Here is an 18,013-nt window from a genome sequence, read left to right on the forward strand (position 1 = left end):
TCCCCATAGGGTTTGCCCTAGGCTGCGTGCGAAGAAAAACACAAGATTATAAAGGCTTCCTAGGAGTGGTAGGGCTGGGATCCACCAAGAGGAAGGTCCCCCCAGCCACAGCAGGGGGATGTCCCCATCCCTGCCCTACACCTGCAAATGCACCGGGGCTGCTCTTTGCTGGCTTGGAGAAAACCCCTCGGTGCAAAGCCGGGGTTCTTCCCTTGGTGGTGGGTGCTCACTGATTTGGGGAAGATGGCTGTGGGGTGTCTGGGGCCAGAGAGGCAGCAGAAGGGTGGCATGGAGCCTTCAGACCAGGCCAGGTGGTTGCTGCACCCCAGAAGGGACCAACCCTACGAGATGGGTATGGACCTTCTGCACCCTCCTCACTGCCCCCTCGCCTGCCGTGCACCCCAAAACATGAGAACAGCACCCAAAGTCCCCCCCAGGAAAGGCAGAACACACACCAGGACACCTTCTCACACCATCCTTGAGCTGGATGTGACTTCTGGGTCCGGCACAGCACGGCACATGGGGACACAAAGTGCTGAAGCAGGATGGGTGCAGCATCACATCGCTCAGGGATGTGGTCGCGGGACCTTTTTGGGGCACGTTGGAGCAGATGGACCCCGGAAGGGTCTGTGCTAACGGGGCCGGGCGCTGCCACCCCCTTGATTGGCGCCGCGGGGAACGAATGCCACAGCTGAGACGGCCGAGGGTACCTGAAGGATCCGCGTGTCCTCAGGTTTCACTCATGACCATCTGACAGCAGCAGCAGCTGCGCTGCCAACAGGCGCTCGCGGAGCCAAAGGAGCCGAAGGAGAGGGAAATTCTGGCCCCGAAAATTCTCTCTTTGGGATTTCGCTTTTTCCACCCAACGGTAAGCGCCGGGTCCAGCCCTGGGACAGCATCGGGCTGCTGGGAAGGGGCTCGCGTGGCCCTGGGTTCCTCTTTCTTCTTGGGGTTGTGCCATGGGGCACCGCTGCAGGAGGTGGGTGTTGTGGGGTTTATTGCCTTCGGCCCCCCCTCCCCCGTGCCAAAAACAGATGGGGACGGGGGGTGGCGGTGCTCAGAAGGGCACTGGGACGCGGTGACTGTGGTGACACCGGCAGTCCGGTGGCTTTGAGGGTTGGGGGTGGCTGAAAAGTCCCAAGTCGCCTTTCTCCTGGCTTCTCTTCCTAAATATAAGGGGATCTAAATATAAACCCGGCCTGGGCCAAGCCAAGGTTGCAGGAAAGGTCTGCTGTGCTGCGCAGTGTCCCCTTTCCAAAGGCGCTGTCCCCACAGGGACGCACCTCTACGTCCCCAATCTGCACAAAACAGGAGAGCAGGATGGGATTCAGCTCTGATTTGGGGTGAGAACCCCCATTTGGGGGTTTTGGGGGGCCAGACACCACGGTCCTCCCATCCACGGTGACAGTCACTGTCCCACGGGGCACAAACGATTCGTCCTCTGCCCACACCATGCATGGAGATGTGGCCAAAATATGGAGACGTGCTGCAAAATATTTAATAGTGGATATCACTGAGCATCACTTGCAGAACACCAGCAGGATGGTTGGACGTGTCCTTGTTGTATGGAGACCATGCAAGTGTGGGTGGTGATGCTCTGAGCTGTTCCAGGAAAATCCCTGATGTAATAACAGACACTTTTATGGGAATTGGGCAAGGGACGCTGAGTCCCACGGGATTCAGCTGTGCTAATATTTGGAGAGCGTTGTGCACACCCAGGGCAAAGGGTCCCTGAGGTTGTGTGTTCTCGTGGGAAGTCTGCTGGAGTTGGGGAAGGAAGAGAGAAGCCGTCGGGCATGAAGCAGGAGGTGCTTTGTGGTAGGTGATGGTGGAGGAATAATGCAAGAAATAAGGGCACGAGGGTCCAGTGTGGATCAATTTGGGTCCGGTGGTGTCCAATTCCAATGGGGGGAAATCGGTATCCTTTAGGATGTGGTGCTGCAGGGACCACAGTATTGCAAAGCCTGTGTGATCTCCATCCTGAGGACCCATTCCCAGCACTGTGCACCCTTGGTGCCCGTTGTCACCCCCTCTGGGATGAGCTGGCACCCCGCTCCCGGCCCGGGCAGGACGGGGTTACCATCAGTTGCTGGGGGATGTTGCAACCTCCTATTTCCATCTGCGGGCAGCAGAGCATCCCAGGACTTCGCAGCTTGCAGCCTATGTGTGCCACCCCCAGCTCCGAGTACAGCGGGGTACCGTGGGGGCATTAAAGCGCCCATGTCCCATACAGGATGATTAGCAACCAGCGGATATCGTGAAATTAATTTCCACACAGCTCATGGGTACGGGGCAGGAGGAGGGGAGAAGGGCTGAGCAAGACAGAAAGCAGAAGCTTGGTGTGTTCCTCCCTTTGTGGGGTGATTGGGAGGAAGTGGCTTCCCTCCTGACAGCAATATCTGGATTTGGGGGATTGGTGGTGAACGTGAGTCCCAAACGGGGAAGGGCAGAGGGATGCTGAGGGCAGCACGGCGGATTTGGCTGTGCAGAGCAAGCTGGGAGCACAGGGACGCTTTGCATGGAAGCCCATTGGCACCCATTGCTCAGAGATTCACAGCAGGGGCAGTCCCTCCTCCGAAGCACACCACGAGGAAGCAAAAATCCCACCCGAAAACCCAGCATGCCCTTTTGCATGAGGCCACGCATCCGTCCCAGCGGTGCGGGTGCTGCTGTGTGTCCAGTGGGTGACCTCTGCTGGTCCCCACCGAGCGGAGAGACCGTGGTGACACTGAGGAGCATGGCATTGTTTTCCAAAGGCAGCTCTCCCGTTTTGCTGCCCTGCTCCCAGCATGACAGATGCTGTCTGGAAGCATCCTGAATTCCTGCATTCCGGAATGCACCAAAGCACCAAGCAGCACTGGGAGGGCAGCTGGAACAGCATCGCCTGTGGGGATTTCCAGACGCCAAAAAACCTCTGGAAATCACAGCTTAATGCTGGCAAAAAGCAACCCTTAAAGCAGGGCAGCCTGTAGACAGAGCACGGGTATGGAGAGCTGAGAGGGGGCTGCATCCCCCTTGGGGTCAGGAGGGGCATTTATCCGCAAGAGAACAACTTGGAGACCTTGCATATCTTCCCAGGTCGGCTTTGTAATGCAGTCACAGCCAAGCATTGAGGCACGGCCGTATATCTGGGGATAGCAAACATCAGGCTGTGAAGCAGCGCGCTGTTGTCTTACCGAAAGGGACATAAAGTTGTTTATAAATGGGCTCCTTTCGCCCGCCGGAGCTGCGCTGTTTGTCCCAGTTGCTGCTGGAAACTCGTCGAATCCCACAAACACTCGTGCAGCTCCCTGGGCTTTGCTCTGCGCAGTGTTAAATCTTCAAGCACAGCTCCCCACTGCCTGCACTATTCCCAGCAAAAACAAAACGCTGAGATTTTTCTCCATTTTCCCTTTTTTTTTGTTTTGTTTTTGGGAAGGAGGAAGGGCAAAAACGCGCTCCACAGGACTTTCTCAAGCCACAGCATCCTTAAAACAATACCAGGATTATCTTTCCTCCAGCCATCAGCAAAGATCTGTGTCACCCCTTGCACTCGAGCACCATCATAACCTTAAATATCCACAAACAAAACCACGGCAGCCAATGGCATTGCCACCACGGCGCGGTGTCCTGCTTCCCAGCCAGGATCAAGAGGGTTTGGTGATATTTGGGCTCCTTCTGCCCAGCCTGGGCCTGGCCCTGCCCTCCGCTTTCTGCTCATCCCCAAATCCCACATCTGCTCCCCACTGCGGCTGCCACCCCATCCTGCACCCTCAGATGGGGATAAATGAGCAAGGGATGGAGTCAACCTGGGTTCTCAGCTGGTTTTGGGGTGCAGGCAGTAAGGAAGGAGAAGAGTGAGGCTCTGAGCAATGGGTGCCAATGGGCTTCCACGCAAAGGGTCCCTGTGCTCCCAGCTTGCTCTGCACAGCCAAATCTGCCGTGCTGCCCTCAGCATCCCTCTGCCCTTCCCCATTTGGGACTCACGTTCACCACCAATCCCCAAATCCAGACATTGCTGTCAGGAGGGAAGCCACTTCCCCTCATGCAGGGTTGTGTTGGGTTGTGTCAGGTTGTGCTGTCTTGGGTTGTGCTCTGTTGTGTTGAGCTGTACTGCATTGTTTTGTGCGAGGCCGGGTTGTGTTGTGTTGGTTGTTCTGTGCCGTGTTGTTCTGTGTTGAGTCACGTTGTTCTGTGCTGTTTTATGCTGTGTTGTGTTGGAATGTGCTGCGCTGTGATGCTCTGTTGGGTTGTGCTGTGTTGTGTCGCGTTGTGTCGTGCTGTGCTGGTGCACGGCAGGCTCTGCTTTCCATCCCGCAGCCCTTCAGCCACCAGGTGCTGGCTTGCCTCCATCCCCCAGCATCAATTTCTCACAGCTCCACACGTGGGCAGAGCTGGCTGCTGGCTGCTGTCAGGCACGAGCTAATTGTTCTCCTGCTAATCCCCGCTGCAGGGATGCCCCTGATGTTATGCATTTGGCTGAGCAGCACTTGGGTGAAGGGAGCTGCTTTGCACTTCTGGTGGCTGTGCAGCTCGGTGCTCTTCTTGGACTTGAGGCTCTGTGTGCCTCTGATGAGCTGTTCACACCATGCCTCTGGCACTGGGGTGGTTTTATCCCTACTGGAGCACTGTAGGCACTGTCACAGAGGCACTGGTGTCCCATCAAACCAACACTTATCTGTGGGGAAAAGAAGCCTTGCGGAGCATCCTCCTCTGATCCTAAGCTGGTGGGCCTGGCCCCAGATTCAAGCAGGTGCCAGAGGCTGGCAGCGCCCCCAGGGCAGTGGGACCCTTCTGCCAGCCCCACATGAGCGTGGGGCATGGGTTCATTGGGACAGCAGTGCAGGTCTGCATTTGATCCCTTCTCTTTCGTGAAGCAGAGGTTGAGTGTAGAATCGGTGAATATCCTGAATTGCAAGGAGCTTCAGATCTTGGATGTAGCAAACATCTTGCACCTCTGGGTATCCCCAAAGGGGATGGTGGGCCTGGAGGCCGCAGAGGAGCAGACCCCAAGTGGACACAACAGCATCCCTTTGGAGGACCTCCTGCTTAGCCCCAGCGTCTCCCTTTTCTACCCTACGGCCATGCAATGTTCAGCCCAGCAAAAAAGCAAACATAGGGTCAAAAGCAAAGCTGGGGTCCTGCACACACTTTCCCCTCCTGCCCCGGCTCCCAGCAGGGAGGAATGAGCAGAGTCATGGGGCTGTGGAAACCCGACCCCAAGCCTGATGGCCGGCAGCAGCTGGAGGCTCGGCCGCCTCCACCGGCACCATGCACTGGGGATAGGGCTGTGCTGTGGGTTCTATGGGGCAGGATGTGGGCCGTGCAGCACCCTATGCGCTTGTAGGGTTTGCTGTAGGGTTGCTATCGGTCCATTCCTCTCCCAGCAGCATTTGGAAGCTGCATCACAACACCACTGAGCACGAAGAGCCCCGGCGCTGTGCCACCGCTGCGGGGATCAGCGGCCTTTGGCAGAAGGAAATCCATTCTGCACAATGAGATGCAGCTCAGCAACAGCAAGGGAGCGTGGCAGTTCCTCAAACGCAGCCATCCGCAGCGATGTGAAATCAATACCTCCCTTCGCCTTTGCTTTTATCGCTGGGTTTTACGATCACTGCAGGAACGCATCGACCCGATGCACCAAGGGTCTGCTCCCAACAGACCTACAAATGTTCTCCCTAATTACAAAGGGTTTCCAGCTCTCAGCATCCAGCAAGGCGGTTCGGGGCTGGGGTGTGAGCAGTGCTGATCCTAGCGCTCTGCCAGGCTCTGTAGCACTGCACAAAGCATCGGGGCGCAGAGGGCGTGATGCTCAGGGCGCTGCTGGTCGGTGGGGTGCTCGTCTTGGGGAGGGGGCACGTCCCTTGCCTCACATTTCAGGGCTCTGCTCCTGGCAGCACTGCTCATTCAGATTGAATTTTCCTATTTCGTAGGATGATAGAATGACGTGGGTTGGGTTTTCTGTGAGTTGGGGTTATTAAGCTGGGGGGGAAACCTGCTCCCCACCTGCTCCCCGCATCTCTTTTTGTTGCTCTGCTTTTCAGTGGGGCCACCCTCACCTCTCCCCACAACGGCCCCCCCAGTTCTGGTCTGGAGAAGATTTCTATAAGAACCATTCTTGCTTATTTTGGCTCACAATACGACTTCAGCTCCTCCCCCTCCAGAGCAGAGCCATGCAGTGCTGTAGGGCACTCAGGTTCCTACCGATGGGATTGGTGCTGGGAAATGACCACCAACCACCAGGACTGAGGTCTTCTGACCGAGGAACCTCTTGCTTGCACGTAAGAGGAAAGCTTTGGTCCTTTGCAGCGCACTGCAAAGAGCTGGAGCAGTGCCACTGGTGCTGAAGGTGTTTGATTTGGTTGAGCAACCTTGGTTGTGAAACTGCATGCCTAACGAGCCAGCTGGTGCAGCGCCAGGGAGAACGGCAGTGAGTGAGAGGTTGGCTTTGAGAGGGGAAGGGGGAAGCAGGGTGCATGGAACCCAGGTGTGTCCGTTTGGATGCGATATCTGCATGCAACCCCAGCATTTTTCTTGTGATCTCAGTGGTTTTGGAGCTGTTGGCTGGAAGAAAGCCAACTGCAAAAGCCAACCAAGAACTTTCCATCACCAAGCTCACAAACGCCTTCATTGTCCCCACCGGTCACCGACCAACCTCAATAAAAGCCCCAAACTGTTCCCATCCAGCACCACTTTCTGAACCCCGCTCTCCCCAGCAGGTCGGGCGCAGGCGTCCCGCAAGCAGAATGAAAGCATGGCCGGCCTGCCGCACATCCCGGGCCCCGAGAACCTGCGCCCTTTCACCCCCGCCTCGCTGGCTGCCATTGAGCAGCGCATCGCCGAGGCAAAGGCGCTCAAGCTAAAGAAGCAGCAGGTGGAGATGCCTGAGGAAGAGGAGCTCAAGCCCAGCAGTGACCTGGAGGCTGGCAAGAACCTGCCCCTCATCTATGGGGATCCCCCCTTGGAGCTCATCGGGACCCCCCTGGAGGACCTGGACCCTTTCTACAAGGATAAGAAGGTGAGGGACAGTGCTTAGCCTGTGGGTGTTAGGTGCAAGGCCCTACACAGCTCAGAGCGTGGGCTCCTCCTTCTTCCATCCGTTCCTCTGGGTCCCACCTGAGCCCATCTTGGTGAGCCACAGCCCCGCGTTGCTCTGGTTCCTTCTCCTCTGAAGCACAGCATCCCTTCCTTGACCAGGAGATTCAAAATACGCCCTTCAGAAGACATTGCTTTATCCGTGGGGTTGTGCCGATTTGTGTCTCACCTCTCTTTCCTCTGCAGACATTCATCGTTCTCAACAAAGGCAAGTCCATCTTCCGCTTCTCAGCAACTCCTGCGCTCTACCTGCTGGGGCCCTTCCACCCCATCCGGAGAGGAGCCATCAAAGTGCTCATCCATTCATATCCTTGCTTCAGTCCTGATGCTGGGAGGGGAGATGAAGAGGGCTGAGGGTGTTTTCCGGTGATCTCATGAGTAATTCTCATTGGGTTGGTCCCCAACCATGACCGGGATCCAGAGCTAGAGCTTTTGTCCCTTCCCAGAAGCGGGTGCCCAAAGGTTTGGGGCAGTTTGGTGGCAATCACCAAGAGCTGTCCTAGCATCATTTTGGTTGGAACAAGGAGAACACCTATAAATGGTGGCGCTTCCTAAGATGAGGCCCAAGCCTTCCAAGCCGAGAAGTTCTTGGCTTCCTACCCATGAGAAGGGGGAGTCTAGGCAACAGCCGCAGCAGTTCTCCTTGACCAGGTTGTAAATTATTCAGCATGTTCATCATGATCACCATTTTAACCAACTGTGTGTTTATGACGATGAGCAACCCCCCGGCGTGGTCCAAGAACGTGGAGTAAGTCCCTGCTGGACATGGGGGGACATCGCAGCCTGAAGGGATGGGACCAAGGCTGGGACAGGGCTGTCGTGATCCAGGCATCCTTCAGAGGACCAGAAGTGTCCTTGGGAGGTGATGGTGGCCCTCTCCGTCCTAAATGCCCCCATTTAAGAAGGGACATCCACGCTTTGCATCAGGCATTGCAGAGAGAAGTGCTTCAGTGCTGCCCAAAATCTGAAAGGAAGGGAAAAAAGCTATTTTATTTTATTTTATTTTATTTTATTTTATTTTATTTTATTTTTCTGCAGTTCTGCACAGTAGGGCTCAGTCGGGTTTAAAGAGAAATCAGTGCTGATAGTGCATCAACAGCAGTCAGAGGGGGTGCAGGATTGTCCCCATAGGTGGAGAGATGTCCCAGCTGACCACACTGAGTGGAGGTCAGCGGAGAGCCTCCCCTGCTGAGCATCCCCTGAGTCACCATTCCCATTTTTAGATACACCTTCACTGGAATATACACCTTCGAGTCCCTCATCAAGATCCTGTCCAGAGGTTTCTGCATCAATGACTTTACATTCCTGCGCGACCCGTGGAATTGGCTGGACTTCATGGTCATCTCCATGGCGTGAGTGCAGGGGGACCCTGGGCACCTCGGGGACCTTGGGGACAGCGTGGGGTCCTTCACGCCCTGTCCTCTGTCATCCTGCAGCTACATCACCGAGTTTGTGGACCTGGGGAACATCTCTGCTCTCAGAACCTTCCGTGTCCTCCGTGCCTTGAAAACCATCACGGTGATACCAGGTGGGGCAATTAGCTGTGCTCGCTGCTTCATCAGCAAAAGCCTCTCTCCTGCCAGACGTGGTTTTTTTAGGGCTTCTTGGGGACGCTTCTTTGGGTTTATGGCCCCAATTAACACGATCCTTACAGTTTCCTCAGACCTTGGAGCCATAAATGCTTTCCCCCCATTGCTGAGCACTCTGCTATCAGGATTGGGATATTTAATGGCTCTCAGTGCAAGCGGTGAACATTTAACATCAACCCCAAATATCCACCGTGCAGCATTAGGGACACGAATTAGCTGTTACCAAACAGCTCTGAGGGATGCTTCCCAAACCTGATACCATTTCAAGACCCCGTGTGGACACAGAAACAACAGGTCAGAACCCTGAAGGAGAATTAGATGAAATTGCAGCGGTAATTTATCATCCCACTCTCACTGTGTCCCTGTATCTTCCAGATCTTTGGGCTTCCTATTTGAATAATTTTATATTTCCTCCCTCAAAGCTAAAAATTGCGCTTTGGAAAAAGTGCACTTTGTTCTTAGTGCCAGGGCTCTTGTTTCTGGCACGCCTTCCCCCCCAGGAGGCTCTGCAGAAATAGCAGCTGCAAAAATAAGCTGGTTTTGAAGGGTGGCCGTAATCATTTTCCCAACATAGACGAGCCCTGGGAGAACAGGATTTTACCTAAATAGTTTGGGCAAATGGGGAACAGCAGGGCTAAAAGTCCTATGCCTTCGGGGATGTGCCTCCATGCACTTTGCTCTGAGCTGCCTGCAGCTCGGTGTCAGGATGTCCCGGTGTCACCCATCACCCATGCAGACAATTCCTGGTCAAAAGTCCGCCGCCGTCTGCAGAGGAAGCGAGTTAATCCCGGTGCTTAATGCAAACTGTCACTTCCATCCCCTGTGCTCAGATGCCGGAGGGTTTCTCTGGAAGGGACCAGCTGGCTCCCGGCTGCCTGCAGGGCGGCACATGTGGGGGTTTGGGGTCATGGGGGTTTCTGTGCAGCCGAAGCCGAGAGCGGCGCACGGCATCGGCCGCTTGGGTTGGCGAATCGCTGGCCTGTGTGCTGTTCAGTTTGGGGCTGAAAAACAGCTAAATGGCGGTGTTTGGGAAAAACTCGAAGACAAAAGGAGTGGCTGGCTGCCAGCAAGGGTGGGCTGTGAGTTGCGACGCCCGGGGCGAGGTGTGGGGACAGCTGGCTGCCCTGCTGCAAAAGGGACGGTGCCCATCGATACGTGAGGTCTGGGTCCATGGGGTGAAACTGGGGATAGCCGTGTCCCTGCTAAGCCCAGAGCTTTGGGAAGCACCGTAGCACGCGAGCAAAATCACTCTCTGAGCAAACGAGCAGTTAGCTCAGCAGGGCCGACTCCCTCCCAGGGCTGAAGACGATCGTCGGGGCGCTGATCCAGTCGGTGAAGAAGCTCTCGGATGTCATGATCCTCACCGTCTTCTGCCTGAGCGTCTTCGCCCTCATCGGCCTCCAGCTCTTCATGGGGAACCTCCGGCACAAGTGTGTGAGGTGGCCGCCCCTCAATGACACCCTGATGGGGGACTTTGGGCTGGACGACGCCACGTTGGCCAACGCAACGCTCTACGGCAACTTCACCGATGGCATCGATGGCAACTTCACAGGCAACGGCACCTTCGATTTCGAAGCCTACATCAACGACGAAGGTAAGGACTCACTGCTCCCCTTCTCAGTTTACCCCATTCTTCCTCCGTGTCTGACCAAGAGGGTTTGTTCCCATGGGTCTTCCCGTTGAGGTGCTTCAGTAGGATTCGGGTTTTGCAAGAGGATACAGCTAGTGGGTGGAGCAGGGGTTGTGCGTGCTCAGAGGAGGGACAGATGGAAAAACGCCGGGGAAAAAGCCAAAAAAATATGGTAGTTTATTCTTGTTTGGCTCGTTTTTGTTTTTTTTTTTAACACTACATGAAATCGTAAATACAGCATTAAATCTGCCAGGGAGGTTTCCGTTTGCCTCTAACATGTTTTCTTAGGGATTTCTGAGTAATTGTGGCTTTATTCCTTGTTTTTAATTCCACCAACACTCTTTTGGCTCCCAGGCCTGGGGAAAGCTCAGCCCCGAACATGGGCTCTGCCTTTGAACTTCTCACCTCGTGCAATCAATCTGACCACGAGCCAGACCCAAACACAAAAGCCCAAAGAGGGAGGCAGTATCCAAAAGCAATATTGTGTTGGAAAAATCCATTCGGGGTCACGGATCAATGCAGACTCGCCTGGAGCAAGCTGCACTCCAGGGACTGTCTCTAAGGAGATGTTTCATGGCCCATTTTGGGCACTCAGAGCTCAGGAGAAGGTCGGGTTACGTCTGGGCTGAGCTGCTTCGCCCTGCTGGGGAAGTAAGCATCAGTTACAGGAAGGCTTCGTTGCAGGGGTGCAAATTCAATATATGGGATCCAAAGAGCACAAATAGCAACAGCACGCTGCAGGCGTGTATTTGGGCTGGCAGCTCTTGGGGCCAGGCTAAACGTGTATCACCTGAGCAGCAGGAGGAAGGTGATGGCCGTGGGCCCTTTCCCCATGTTTTTGGGGCCCTACCACCCCTGTGCTCCTGATGAGCCCTGCTAACCCACCTTCCCAGCAGCGCCGACCCGCTTGGCCATTGGCTTTAAAATCAATCTCCATGCTTATTCATTTTTCCCATGTCTCGCTCTTTCCCCAACCGTGAAGCGAATTTCTACTTTCTGGAGGGAGCGCTCGATGCCCTGCTCTGTGGGAACAGCAGCGATGCTGGGTGAGTGCAGCTCACACTGGTGGTCGTTTGGTCCCCTCTGGGTGGGTCCCTGCCGGACCGCTGCGCAGCCCAGCCATCCCATCTGCACCCAGCCATCCCATCTGCACCCAGCCATCCCATCTGCACCCCATTGGGTGTTTTCCTGCCAAGCGCCCCCTCCAGGGGATGGAACGACTGGAACTGAGCGCAGATGCTGTCGGTGGAAGCCCCCACCCTGGAAAGCATCCGGAGTTGGGTGGGAAGGGGCTTTGTGTGATGGGATCCACCGATCGATGTCACGCAAAAGTGGATCTTTAAGGGTTCCTCCCAGCCTCAACCATCCCAGGGGCTGCAGGGTGAGGACGGGGACTGACGCCAGCTGCCCTTTGACAGGAAGTGCCCAGAGGGGTACGTGTGCATGAAGACGGGCAGGAACCCCAACTATGGCTACACCAGCTACGACACCTTCAGCTGGGCTTTCCTCTCCCTCTTCCGCCTCATGACGCAGGACTTCTGGGAGAACCTCTTCCAGCTGGTAGGCGCCAGTGGCAGCGCGGCGGGTGGGTGCGTGGCTGAGCCCCTCGTGGCCCGGCGGTGACTTCTATCTCATTTCTTCTGTTTCGTGCGTTCCCTGTTCACGTGAGAGTTCTGCTGTTTCAGTGCTGCCCGTGGCCTCGTAAAAAGTCACTGGACTGGGAGCTGATTGGACTTTGACCCGAGGGAAAGCCATGGATGCTCTCACCCAGCTCCCCAGTGTGGCGTATTACGGAAACTAGGGAATTGCAGAAGTGTTTAGTGCAGCTCTAGCTTGAGATAATGGAGAGGGGAAGGGGGAAAACTCTCCTCGTGGACATCCTAGAGGCAGAATTTGCATGAAATTCCAGTTTTCCTTTAGGTAATGGGTTCAAGCCCTGAGTCCAGAGCTGGTTAAATCAGAAAAGCGAGACTGAAGGCTGTGTGTGTCTTCTGGAGATGATCTTTCCCTAATCCAGAGTTAGAGTGTGCCCCAAGGGTGGGACCTGAGGTACAGCCGTGCAAAGCCATGACGAGTTACTGGTCCCACCTGGGCCTCCAGCTGGCACTGGGCAGTGCAGTTGGGTTGGCCAAGATCTCAACCTGTTCATCCCATCCCCAACCCAAAGCCACGAGCTGCAGGAAGGTCAGCTGGGCAATGTGCAGCACTTGGGGAGGCTGGAGCAAAGTCTCATCTTCCTCCCGTGACCGCTAGGAAGACAGCGCCAGGCTTGACCAACAAGCACGACGTATTTTTGGAAGCAGGAGGTGTGATGGCTCATGATTCCTCTTCCCGCAGACGCTGCGTGCGGCAGGGAAAACGTACATGATCTTCTTTGTGGTGGTGATATTCCTGGGTTCCTTCTACCTCATCAACCTCATCCTGGCTGTGGTGGCCATGGCCTATGCTGAGCAAAACGATGCCACCATGCTGGAGGCGCAGCAGAAGGAAGAGGAGTTCCAGCAGCTCATGGAGCAGCTGAAGAAGCAGCAGGAGGAGCAGGAGAAGCAGGTTGGTGGGAAGGGAGAAGGTGTCAATGAGAGACAGAATGAGGGGAGAAAGGGAGGGGCAGAGACACACGTAATGATTTTCCTAATTGCATAAAATGCAGGAATAAGTCCTGCTTGCTCTCAACCAAGTGAAAATGAGAACTGAGCAACTATTTGAGGTCACCAGCTGAATCCAAAAGTTTATATATGCATGGAAAAAATAGGCTGAAAAGATTTAATTTCCACATCTAAAGACCAACACAGGGAGCACTGGGAGGCAGCAGAGGTGCAGCACACAACATGCAGATCAGATTGAAAGAAGGAGGTGAGGAACAAGGCAGGCATCAGAATAATCGGCCCCTGAACGGCACATCAAGAGCAGAAAGCCTGGCAGAGCGCCTGCATGGGCAGATTGCAGTCAGGAAAGAAGCACTCAGGGGAGACAGGGCAGTTGCAGCAAAGCTAAATGAATTAGCAAGCCATTTGCTTTTGGCCAACACTGGAAGCAGAAGACTCCAGCGTCTTGCCTGAGTCCTGGTGTCCTTTGGGTATATGACGAGTGCTTCTCTTTCTCATTCGGAATGAAGGCTCATTCCAAAGATTAAAGTTCTCCACAGGACAGAAATCAGAGGTTTTACATAGAAACATAGAATTACAGCACTGTTAAGGTAGAAAAAGTCCTCTAGGGTCATCGCGTCCAACCCCAAGCCAGCACCGCGCGGTTACGTCCCCGTGAGTCATTCACGAGGCCAAATTCAAAACGTGAGAGCTTTTGGGAAGTTCAGACTGCAGGCTGACGGAGCTGTGGTTGCTGCAGTTGCAGGACAGGCAGTCCAGCAGCAGCTCCCTGCAGAGCAGTGCGGCTGGGAAGAAGAGCGACTCGGATCTGAACAGCGACCAGGACAAGGCGAAGGACTGCAATGGGCAGGTGGTCCCCAAGGTCGTGCTGCAGCGCTCTGCCACGGTGATTGAAGTACGTGCTCTGCCCTTGCTGTGACCCAGCACAACCCCCCACATCCTCTAGAAGTGCCCGCTGCTCCTGCCAGCCTTCCTGCAGCTCTGTGTTGCACCCAAGGTCTCCTTTTGTCTTCTCAGCCTCTAAGCGCATTCAATGCTTGTTCGCCTGTGTGTCCTCTTCTCCTCTAGTTCAATCCAGCCAATGAGCCAGAGAAATCAGACTCCAACCACCTCACCATAGGCAACCAAGATGGGCCAGGGCTCGAGAAGAGGGTGGGGAGTGCCATCAGTGTCATCTCCAACACCATGGAAGGTATGGCCTGGCTACATTTTGGGCTTGGGTTGGAAAAGACCTTAAAGATCATAGAGCATGGTTGGGTTGGAAGGGACCTTAAAGATTGTAGAACCATGGAATCACAACATGGTTGGGTTGGAAGGGACCTTAAAGATTGTAGAACCATGGAATCACAGCATGGTTGGGTTGGAAGGGACCTTAAAGATTGAGAACCATGGAATCACAGCACGGTTGGGTTGGAAGGGACCTTAAAGATTGAGAACCATGGAATCACAGCACGGTTGGGTTGGAAGGAAGCTCAAAGCCCCCCCAGTCCCACACCCTGCCCTGGGCTGGCTGCCCCCCACCCCATCACACTGCCCAGGGCACCATCCAAGCTGAACACCTCCAGGTGCTCCCAGGAATGAATTTTCCCACCCAAGGGAGGACAGGGGAAGCTCACGCTGATGTCAGTTTTCCTTCCTGCCCTCAGAGCTGGAGGAAGCTCACCAGAAGTGCCCGTCCTGGTGGTACAAATTTGCCCGCATGTTTCTGGTGTGGGACTGCTGCTACCCATGGCTGAAGCTGAAGGAATTCGTCAAGCTGGTGGTGATGGACCCCTTCGTGGACCTGGGCATCACCATCTGCATCGTGCTCAACACGCTGTTCATGGCCATGGAGCACTACCCCATGACAGAGGAGTTTGAGAACGTGCTGACCGTGGGGAACCTGGTAGGCAGAGTCCACCGCCCCGTCCTTCCTTGCTCTGAGCCACAGCCCCCAAACCACCACCAGCGGGCAGCTTTCAGCTGCATGCAGTGTGATGGGACGAGTCCAGGAGGCTCCTGGTTGGTTTGGCAAACCCATCCAAGGGCTGGGGAAGAGAAGAGGGAGGGCTGCATCCTCCCTCCTGTCACCTTGCCCTGCTCCAGCACCTGCTGGGACCTCTCTGCACGCAGGCACGCTGGTGACACATGCTCAGCACATAGCTGCTTTGTCTCTGGTTTCACTCAGGAAATAAAAGGGGATTAATTGGCTGTTGCTCAAAGCACGCTGCAAAAAAACACCTCCAGCTTCTCCCTGGGGACGGTGGTCATTTCTAGATGTGTGTAGAAGCAGTGGGACTGGGGAATGCAGTGGGGCTGGGAGCGGGAGAAGCAGAGCTGATGCACACAATGGGATGCAATGGGGGCAGCTCCTGGGATGCTGGTGGCAGAATCCACCCTGTGACCCACGTCCAGGGTGGAATTCGCCCCCTGTGCATGCCATGCCATGCAATTCAACTGAGGACAGACACCAATTGTCACATCGCTGACCCAGCCCTGGCGTAATGTGATAACGCTCAGGGCTGTTGTGGTCCCAGGAAAAGCGATGTGTAGGAGCTGGCTCAGCTCTTTCACAGTCCCGTATCATTCCAGTTCCTGGTGCTGGGAATCCCTGCCACAGGGGGGGATTCTTTTGCCAATTAGAATTGGTTTTAATTTCCACCCTTTTTCCAGAAGCGGTCACTGCTGCTCCCCACCATCCATACTGGAAGGTGATTCCCAGTAAGAGCTGAGCCCAATGGGACAAAATGCTCAATTTGGGGGAAATACCTCATTTCAATTTGGGTATTTCCCCAGAAACGAGGTGCTACCCACCCCACACAGAAGCTTGGCGCTGACTTACAAGCAAACCAAGACTGCTGTGTTCCCCACAGGTCTTCACGGGGATCTTCACAGCAGAGATGGTGCTGAAGCTCATCGCTCTGGACCCCTATGAGTACTTCCAGCAGGGCTGGAATATCTTTGACAGCATCATCGTCACGTTGAGCCTGGTGGAGCTGGGGCTGGCCAACGTGCAGGGGCTCTCCGTGCTGCGCTCCTTCCGCTTGGTACGTGGCATGGGGATGAAATCCGTGGGTTTTGGGTGGGATCAACAGAGGGGGGGGGAATGGTCATTCAAGGGCATTCATGGCAGCCACCAGCTTGTCCTCGTTAAGGACAGAACCATAGAATGACTAGTGTTGGAAGGGACCTCAAAGATCATCCAGTGCCAACCTCCAAGATAACGCCACCAGTTGAGCCAGGTATTGAGGAGTTGCGACTCTTTGCAAAGCTGTTGGGTGTTAAATCCATCCTAAAACTGCCACGTGAATCCAATCCCACCCCCTGTGGCGAGGGGGGCCCCCAGCAACTCACGCCTTGCCTCCTTGCTCCTACAGCTGAGAGTCTTCAAATTGGCCAAGTCTTGGCCCACCCTCAACATGCTCATCAAGATCATTGGCAACTCAGTGGGCGCGCTTGGGAATCTGACCCTGGTGCTGGCCATCATCGTCTTCATCTTCGCCGTGGTGGGGATGCAGCTCTTTGGGAAGAGCTACATGGAGTGTGTCTGCAAAATCTCCACCGACTGCACACTGCCCCGCTGGCACATGCATGACTTCTTCCACTCCTTCCTCATTGTCTTCCGCATCCTCTGCGGCGAATGGATTGAGACCATGTGGGACTGCATGGAGGTGGCCGGCCAGACCATGTGCCTCATCGTCTTCATGATGGTCATGGTCATCGGGAACCTGGTGGTGAGTGGCAGCGGAACAAGGGAGGGGGGTGCCGTGGGTGGACATGTCCCCGTCCCCACTCACTGTGCTGTAGTTGATGCTGTGAAGCCCACCTGTAGAGCTGTCCCCTGTAGGGCTGCTCTGGTGGGCGGAGGATGCCGTGGGGTGGACGTCCCCCCACTTCCACCCGTTGCACTCTGGTTGATGCTGTGCGTGTCGGCTCACCTATAGTTGACCCTTGTAGGGTTGGTCCTGTTGGATCTGCGCAGGATCCCCCTCCTGTGTACCTCTGTGCGGTGTACTCAAGTCTTAACAAAGTAGGATTATGTCAGATTTCTACCTGAGGGATCTTCAGCTGAAGCCAGATCAGAAGCAGAAGGGGAAACTGAGGCACAGAACACGGTGGGCCCCATTCGCCCCCCGCTAACCTGAGCTGCTCACCACTGCCTGCAAGTTCCAGGCGAGCACAGAATCCTTTCTAAACTTGGTAAGCCGCTCGCTGGCGGCTCTGGAGCTTGTTTTCCCAGCAGCCTGGGCCCCGCTCTCCCTTCTTAAGGAGCAAGGCAGGGGAGGGAAGTGCAGCAGCTCGCTGGATCGCTCCGATTACTTGCCAGGGTTGTGTAAGCCCTTTGGAATTTGCTTTGAAAAACTATCTGGCTTGGAGCTGCTGACGCGTTGCCCCGCACGGCGCATGGCTGCTCCGGTGAAAGCAGAACACAGACCACCCCGGGGCTCAGATCAGCACGGAGCATCCCTGTTTTGGGGTTAGAAAGTTGGGATTTGGGCGTTGTGTCACTTATGCGGGTTGTTGAGCCTTTCTTCTTCACCTCCTTCCCCCCTGGAGCAACAAGGCAGTGCTGCTGGTCCTGTAACGTTAACGGTACTTGGAGCATTTCCTCTGCAGTTACTAAGGGAGAAGGGAGGAAGCCCTGTGCAAAAAGGCAGTGCCAACAGAGGCTATGAGCTGCAGCGGGTACCTAACGTGAGCGTTACACTGATGGGATCCTGGGGATTTATTTAAAGATGCGGTTTAAGTCATATGGCATGAGCCATGTGAAAACAGCAGTGACCTTGAATAGCAGCTAATTCCCTTCTCAGACGCACTGCTGGCACAAAAAGGCACAAACACCAACAGCTGTGGGCTTGGCCCCGCGGCCGCTTTGCACAGCATTCCTGGGTCCTGCTGGAGCTCCGTGCCCTGCACACAGCCCAGCTCCCATCCCCGCACGCTGCTCCCAGTTCCTGGCATGCTGTGGGGCGGACAGTGCCAAGCATCAGCACTGGGGTTGCCCCGGGGTCCAGGCACGTTTTGGGCATGGCAGAGTGGGAGTGAGCAGGAGGGAGGTCATGTATGGCGGGCAAACCCAGCGAGCTGACCTCTGCGGAAGTGAAGTTGTGCTCTACGCAGCACGTTAGGATGGG

The 18,013-nt window shown here is 55.3% G+C and overlaps 1 protein-coding gene across 2 annotated transcripts in view; it reads left to right on the forward strand.

Moving 5' to 3' along the window:
• The first annotated feature begins 737 nt into the window (after nucleotides 1-737).
• SCN4A (sodium voltage-gated channel alpha subunit 4) overlaps nucleotides 738-18,013 on the forward strand; it is a 29,561-nt gene continuing 12,285 nt past the window's right edge. Inside the window, exons 1-15 of one of the 2 annotated variants that reach the window (XM_052699622.1) lie at nucleotides 738-868; nucleotides 6,699-6,997; nucleotides 7,261-7,379; nucleotides 7,733-7,822; nucleotides 8,298-8,426; nucleotides 8,511-8,602; nucleotides 9,961-10,257; nucleotides 11,276-11,339; nucleotides 11,712-11,853; nucleotides 12,631-12,843; nucleotides 13,639-13,794; nucleotides 13,968-14,091; nucleotides 14,546-14,784; nucleotides 15,752-15,925; nucleotides 16,256-16,612. In XM_052699622.1, the coding sequence (XP_052555582.1) occupies nucleotides 6,734-6,997; nucleotides 7,261-7,379; nucleotides 7,733-7,822; nucleotides 8,298-8,426; nucleotides 8,511-8,602; nucleotides 9,961-10,257; nucleotides 11,276-11,339; nucleotides 11,712-11,853; nucleotides 12,631-12,843; nucleotides 13,639-13,794; nucleotides 13,968-14,091; nucleotides 14,546-14,784; nucleotides 15,752-15,925; nucleotides 16,256-16,612 (2,460 nt within the window). In that variant the 5' untranslated portion in view covers nucleotides 738-868; nucleotides 6,699-6,733. Of the gene's footprint in view, nucleotides 869-6,695; nucleotides 6,998-7,260; nucleotides 7,380-7,732; nucleotides 7,823-8,297; nucleotides 8,427-8,510; nucleotides 8,603-9,960; nucleotides 10,258-11,275; nucleotides 11,340-11,711; nucleotides 11,854-12,630; nucleotides 12,844-13,638; nucleotides 13,795-13,967; nucleotides 14,092-14,545; nucleotides 14,785-15,751; nucleotides 15,926-16,255; nucleotides 16,613-18,013 lie in introns of both variants that reach the window. The other variant, XM_052699623.1, reaches the window with a different exon arrangement.

The sequence above is a fragment of the Tympanuchus pallidicinctus genome, unplaced genomic scaffold, assembly GCF_026119805.1.
Source record: "Tympanuchus pallidicinctus isolate F22 unplaced genomic scaffold, pur_lepc_1.0 scaffold37, whole genome shotgun sequence".
NCBI classification, from domain to species: Eukaryota; Metazoa; Chordata; class Aves; order Galliformes; family Phasianidae; genus Tympanuchus; species Tympanuchus pallidicinctus.